Source organism: Bufo gargarizans, chromosome 4, assembly GCF_014858855.1.
Source record: "Bufo gargarizans isolate SCDJY-AF-19 chromosome 4, ASM1485885v1, whole genome shotgun sequence".
NCBI lineage: Eukaryota > Metazoa > Chordata > Amphibia > Anura > Bufonidae > Bufo > Bufo gargarizans.
Genome location: NC_058083.1, coordinates 248,083,096 through 248,090,523, shown reverse-complemented (window position 1 = coordinate 248,090,523; position 7,428 = coordinate 248,083,096). Strand labels below are relative to the sequence as shown.

Below are 7,428 nucleotides of genomic sequence, written 5' to 3'. Positions count from 1 at the left end.
AAAAAAAAAAGGGTGGCCTAACTTTTAGAATGTACTCTTAAAGGGAACCTGTCACCGGGATTTTGGGTATAGAGCTGAGGACATGGGTTGCTAGATGGCCGCTAGCACATCCGCAATACCCAGTCCCCATAGCTCTGTGTGCTAGCGGCCATCCAGAAACTCACTTCCTCAGCTCTATACACAAAATCCCGGTGACGGGTTCCCTTTAAAGGGTTTGTGTAGGCAAGATATATCACAGGCCTATCCATACGAGCACCATCTCCTCTTCATGACACTGCCCATCATCTCGGAAGTCTCAGGGGTGCAGTGTAGTTACAAGTACTCACTCCATTCTCTTGAATGGAATGAGTACTTGGAATTACACTTTGCCACTGCTATAAGGGAGACAACGGCAGTATAGTGAGGAAGCAGCGCTCACATGGAGCGCCGCCTCCTCTTCAAACAGCTGATCAGCAGGGGTGTCGGATGTCAACCTCCGCCAATCAAAAACACTATTCACAAAAAGTTTGGGATATTTGGCTTTCAGGTGAAATTAATGGAAAACGCAGCAGTGATATCATATCATGAAAGTAGGGCATTTAAGTAGAAGCCAACAACAGTGGTGGGAATAACCCTGCAAAAAATGTCAATGTCTCAATAACTTGTCATGTGGCCTTGAGCATCATTTACAGCTTGACAACGATGTCTCATACTGTTCACAAGTCGATTTATTGTCTGCTGAGCCATGGCATCTCACTCTTCTTGAAGGGCGGGCCTCAGGTCATTGAGGTTCTGGGGTGCAGGATTGCTTAGCCTCTACACAGCAACTCAGCTGATCCCATAGGTTTTCAATGGGATTCAGGTCTGGAGAAAGTTCAGGCCACTCTATTTGAGGTACCCCAGTCTACAGCAGCCGTTCCCTAATGACGCGACCTCGATGAGCTGGGGCATTGTCGTCCATGAAAATGAAATTAAGCCTGTGTTGTTCATGCAGAGGCACATAGACTGGATAAATTATATTATTCAAGTATTCAAGTAGTATTGGCTTTTTACAGTACCATATAAGTGTAGGGCAGTTCTGTATTGAGTAGACACACCAGGCCACACTAACACCACCACCAAAAGCAAACAGTGGCTGATGCATAGTGCTCTCATTAACATCTACATCATCATTGGCCTTCATTTCTGCTCAGCATGAACTGAATTTCATCAGTGAACAGTAATGAAGCGGTCATCAGTGCGGGATGTGGCCAAGGGATGTCCACTTCTTTGCATTTCTGTGACTTTGTCTCTCTGTATCTCTGTTGCAACCTGCTGATGATACTCTGTGACACTCTAAGCTCAGTGGCCACTTCTGTCTGAGAACATCATGATTGAAGCCTCACAATGGTGAGGTAATGTTAGGCATCTTCTTGATCTCATGATGTTAAGATGTGAACAGCATGATGAGGAGGACTGTTTAAATACCAATTCTAATTGAACCAGTACATTTATTGGGTGATTCATGGATCAATCACCTGTTAAACTCTTTGCTTTTTGTAAAGCAAGTTGTGCAAAAAGAACTAAAGCATTGAACAGTTGGACATGTGCATTCAAAAGTTTAGAGAAGGTCACACTAAGTTCAGCTGTAAAAGGTTAGAGTGCATTTTACCCACAAGCCAAATATCCCTAAATTCTTGTGAGTAGTGTATATTGCTTTAATCATTGTCAGATCCCCCTGATAATCAATTTGCAAACTGCAAGTAGTTTTAAACTTTTGTCATGTGGGCATGTAATACATATTGAATGTGAAGTCTAGAGCAGTGTTTCCCAACCAGTGTGCCTCCAGCTGTTGCAAAACTACAACTCCCAGCATGCCTGGACAGTCTTTGGTTGTGCGGGCATGCTGGGAGTTGTAGTTTTGCAACAGCTGAAGGCACACTGGTTGGGAAACACTGGTCTAGAGTATGTGCCCAGGATGCTGCAAGCTCTCATTAACTAGCATGGCCTCATTCCTGCACTTTCTTACGGTTACACAGCTCTTGAGGCTCCATTCACACGTCCGCAACGTGTTTTGCGGATACACAGAGCCACAAAACACGGAAAGCGGCAATGTGCGTTCCGCATTTTGCGGACCGCACATTGCCGGCACTAATAGAATATGCCTGTTCTTGTCCGCAATTGCGGACAAGAATAGGACATGTTCTATTTTTTTGCGGAAACGGAAGCATGGATGCGGAAGTGCGTATCCGCAAATGTGGATGCGGACAGCACATTCCGGCCCCATTGAAAATTGCGGAACGGATGCGGATCCATTTTGCGGACGTGTGAATGGACCCTAAGGGATCTCTTCTCCCTTGTGCTAATAGACACTGATGCTGAGAAGTGCAAAAAGTTCCCACTCCCCCCTTCCCCCCTGCAGAGAGTTCTGGGGTCTCTCATTTCTATGTACACTGATACCCAGCACGTACGCTCCTCTACAGGCTGCCATGTGTTTGCTCTCCTCTCTATATTTACTGTAACACAGTACAGCCTGTGAGAGAATGAGAGAAGGGATGGGAGGAGCAGGGAGACTCCACATAGGTCAGATCTATATAGTCAGCAGCAGCAGTTATGCCAAGAAGTTGCATCAATTCTACAGGGGTAAAACAGCAGGAGGTTCTTTTTTTATTTTAAGACTACTTAGAAGAACTAAAAAGTGTGAAAGAGTCCATAGGCTTTAAATATTTGCATTATCCATGCTTTGTCCATTCACTTATAGTATTAGAAATCTAGGTGATTCCCCTGCCTACAAAGCCGGTAGGTAGCCAGTTGTAATGATACTGTACACCAGCGGTCTACAACAACAATCTACCTATATATTAAAGTCATTCTGTCAGCAGATTTGTACCAATGAAAGTGACAGACCTGCTGCATGTGCACTTGGCAGCTGAAGGCATCTGTGCTGGTCCCACGTTCACATGTGCCTGCATGAAGTTTTAATATATGCAAATGAGCCTCTAGGAGCAACGGGGGCGTTGCCATTGACCCAGAGGCTCTGCTTTCTCTGCAACTGCCAAGCCCTGTCCACTGTGATTGACAGAGATAGGTGTGATGCCATTGACACTGCCTCGCCCTGCTAATGAAAGTGGAGAAGGGGCGACAGTTGCAGAGAGAGCTGAGCCTCTAGGTGTAACAGCAACACCCCCATTGCTTCTAGAGGCTCATTTGCATATGCTAAATCTTCATTTTTCTCAGCAATGCAGCACATATGAATATAGTACCAACACAGATGCCTTCAGCTGCCAAGCGCACATGCAACAGGTCAGACAGATTCATAGGTACAAATCTGCTGACAGCTGTCCCTTTATATCTAAAATGGATAGACAGACAGAACATATACAGTGTACATACAAAGTGTATATGAAAACCTTTTGACCAAAGTAATACATAAGGGTCAAATGAAGAACATACATTGTCATTTTGGCCTTTCCAGCACCAGCCCTGAAAACAGAAGACAAGCTGCATTAGTTTAAACGCTTCATTGACCAGATTTGGCAATCTCATATTTGATAATTCCTTTCATGCGCTGTCTCTACTTTGATTCAATATATAATGATCTCTGCTGGAACCCGGCAAAGGATTATATTTTCCAGTTCGCTTTAATCTTTTCAAGTCTTTTACAGGATAACATGATTAGTAAAAATAAAATTTGCAATAATTAAAAAACCCTTTCTTTAATAATTATTTCCAGAACCCCCCGCAAAGCCTTTAATGGGAAAGGAACTTTCTGAATTCTCTAATTGCCTATTCATCTGAATTGATTTTGGATTTCTTTAAAAATTTCCATTATATGCTGAAATCACACATGCAGGTCTCAGACGATTAAAAAAAATGTACGTGCGTATGAGGGATCTCTTACTTGGCATCGGTCGCACAGGGCGCAGTGACCTCTGGTTTTATGCTGCAGAAATAAAGATAAGGTTGTACAGCTTTCCAACAGACTTACAAAAAATAAAAAAGGTTGATACATCGTTATGGAAATTAATGCCGTAATGCAGATGCCAACATCAGCCTCATGATGTTTTTACAAAGTACCCACTAAAACGAAACATATGAATATTCAGATATTTTTGCAAGGGTGTGAAGTACATAGCAGACCAGATAGTATCGTTACCAACGTCTGCGATGTAGTCACATGCACATGATCCTAGCCCAGTTACAACCCACAATGAACATGTCGGTCACCACTGACGACACGTTCATGGCTCCCCCCCCCCCCCCCCATCATCACCACAGCACATGCACGAGAATTAATCTCTCGCTAGCGCTGTCAGGACATAGAATACCATCCCACCCCACCACCGGGCCAGCTGCACCTACAGTCAGGCAGCCTCGGGTGCTGACCGGCAGGATGTCAGCAGGTGCAGCTGGCCTGCTTAGGGGGCAGGATAGTATTCTAGTATAAAGATACTTTCACACTAGCGTTTTTCTTTTCTGGCGCTGAGTTCCGTCCTAGGGGCTCAATACCGGAAAATACCTGATCAGTTTCTTCCCCATGCATTCTGAATGGAGAGAAATCCATCAGTCACTGATCTACGTTTTGGACGGAGGAAATAACGATTGCCTGATCCGGCAGGCAGTTCTGGCGATGGCACTGCTTGCCTGATCACTCTGCTGCAAGTGTAAAAGTACCCTAAGCGAGAGATTCATTCTCACGCATGTGCTGTGGTGATGGAGCACAGGGGGCAGACCATCAACATGAAGTCAATTACCGTGGGTTGTAAGTGGGCTAGTAGCACATGCACAATACATACGGCACATGAACCAGGAAGTGCCAGGAAGTACCAGGAGCACCATTTGACCGGGGAGCACAGCGCAGGTCCAGTAGGGAACGCTTAATAATTATCAATGGAAAAGTTATTCTCATCAAGAGGAGGACGGCATTAAATACCCCCTTTAAGTACCTAATGAACATATGGCCCAGATGGCTTATTTATAGGTGTAGTGAATCATAGCAGAAAACAATGTATAGAACACACAGACATCATCTCATTACACAGCTGTATTCTGTATGTTGGCCGGATCTCATCCATGACCTAAGTTCCTGACTTATAATATGGAAAAAATGTGCTAGTTTTACATGATAAAGTCTCTCTTTTTAGAATTTTACACAATCCGTGTGGCAGCAAATCACCATTTGGAACCGGTTATGTATATGTTGCCATTCTTTAGGAAAAAGCAATAGGAGGTAACTGCCGAAACATGGCTGAGCAGAGAAACGGTTAAAACGAATACGGTTTACGGCTTTGGCTTTGCACAGCTCTGTTATCTCTAAAGGGCAGATATTTGCTTTCCAAATGGCTAGTGTTTTAGCTTAAAATATGCATGCCACAAATTAGGATAAGCGCTGAAAATGAGTTTATAGAGGAATAATATTTCTAAATGGTCGGAAACTTGTAAAGGAGCCGGACCTTGTTCTCTGCAATTTCAGTGACCTTGTTTTAAGCTAAAGCTGCATCTGCCAACATGTATTTCTTTCAGGTCTTCTATCCTCTGGGAAGAGATTAGCTCTCTCACACATGAAACGCATTTAGTAAACCACCATCTCTATAGGAAATGTACGTCACAGAACAGAATGCAGCAGAAGAAGTTTGCAAGCTGCACAGAACACACATCACTCTCACAAAGACGTGATGAACAGCAGATCTGTTAATTCAGAAACACTGCTAATGAGGTGCCGGGAAATTAAGAACTATAAATATTAATGGTTTACTAATCGACTTTCGCCTTGCAGCATTATCAGTGTGCCGTAAACAAGGCAAATTAATATGCACATGGTTCTTCCTGCCATGGTCGGTTTTATGGAGTCGATTTACAAACTGAAAAGTTGATCTCCGAGAATTGCTCTAAATAATAAGCTTCAGCCCATCATGGGCATTACCATAGACGTGGGCATTACTGTCTGATGTATATAGCGCTAAGCCTCCTACCAATAAACTTGGCACCTATTTTGGATTTAATGGACATTCAACAGATGCCTGTAAAGAAGAAGCAGGATAAAGTTTTCAATGATAAACCCTTAAAAAAAAAAGTGTATACTTTGGGGAAAAAGTGGCGATACAATCGGTCACACAGTCTTGCTCAGCTCCAGCCTTAATTAAAAAAACTGAGAGACGATAAAGGAAACGCAAAAAACAGCGAGTAATTAAAAGCAACATAACACAACGCAAGAGCAGAACCAGATTAGAGTTATCAAATCTCGGCCCAATGAATCCTGAAGTGTTCTCCCTCGCCTACCTGCAAACAGCGATGACAATCTATTTGTCAGATTGTGCGTGTGCCATCATGAGTTACTGCACCATCACCCCGGCAAAGACCAATGTGGCACAGTAAATTAATCAAACACAAACATACAGGCCTGAAAACACCCATCACAGTTCACTACCCAATCTCAGAGAAATGTATACATTGCAGGGACAACGCCGCAGCCGTAACACATAAATCACGTCAAAAGTTTAACTAAGTGAACAGGGGGAAAAACATGAATCTTTCTAAACTAGATTCCACTTAAATGAATCCCTTTGGTGCACGGAAGCTTGTATATACCTTCTGTGCTTTCATCAAGACTGGCAGGGGGTTAAGGAGTGCAGAGATTAAATCATCTTTGCTTTGTACTGGGAGATCTAGAGTAGATGATGCTATAAGGTTAATATATTCACCAAAAACTGGCTCCGGGCTCTGTATAATGGAAATGAAATGATTTCAAACAGAACTGCTGGAACTTTCAGTGATTGTTAAAGTCACTTTCAAAAGTAAAGAGGCAGACTCCAATTTGTAGGACAATTAGGGATATCATAAAGATGTGCCATACGTTACTGATATCTACATACCCATAAAAAATATGACTGGTGACAGCCTCCCGCTGAACGTTAGGGGTGGGATCCTGAAAGATCTACAGCTAGCAACTATACAGTTTCCTTGTGTAGAATGCTGGAGGGGAGTAAAGGGGACCATACATAATAGGTAAATGTCAGCCAATCCCACTGACTTAGCAGGACTAGCCAACTACCTAATGGCAGATGTCGAGGGAAAGAAGGACTGGGTGTGTTCAATGTGGGGTCTGAAAGATACATATTCCTCTTTCCCCTTTGAAAAAAATCATGCATGACTGATGCCTACATGTTTATGGTGGAGTGAGGAGGGAGAGCTGGTCAATCAAGTGGATATCCACCCTTAGGGTTTACAACACAAGAGATGTGAAATGGTATAGGGAAAAGGAAAGTATGAGCAAAAACATTGGAAAGTCGGATATTTGAGCAACAAGTGGGTAAGAAAGCTCAGTCAGTCAATGCGGTGTTAGGAAAGTGGAAATACACAAAGACTAATGCAAAGAGGACCTGGAGCAGATGTCCATCATGACCAGTCAATTCTTATAAAAATACAGCTAGCTTTTTCATTGTTCTGGTTCCAAAGGGACACTACCATCAA

General features: G+C 43.2%; 1 protein-coding gene across 5 annotated transcripts in view; it reads right to left on the bottom strand.

The window, feature by feature from the left end:
* MYO6 (myosin VI) overlaps window positions 1–7,428 on the bottom strand; it is a 254,132-nt gene that overhangs the window by 30,670 nt on the left and 216,034 nt on the right. For 3 of the 5 annotated variants that reach the window (XM_044290290.1, XM_044290291.1, XM_044290292.1), the window contains exons 29-30: window positions 3,860–3,901; window positions 3,412–3,441 (exon numbers count right to left, since the gene is read on the bottom strand). The exons of the other annotated variants lie outside the window; for them this stretch is intronic. In XM_044290290.1, the coding sequence (XP_044146225.1) occupies window positions 3,412–3,441; window positions 3,860–3,901 (72 nt within the window). The remainder of the gene's footprint in view (window positions 1–3,411; window positions 3,442–3,859; window positions 3,902–7,428) is intronic. 5 annotated transcript variants of the gene reach the window in all.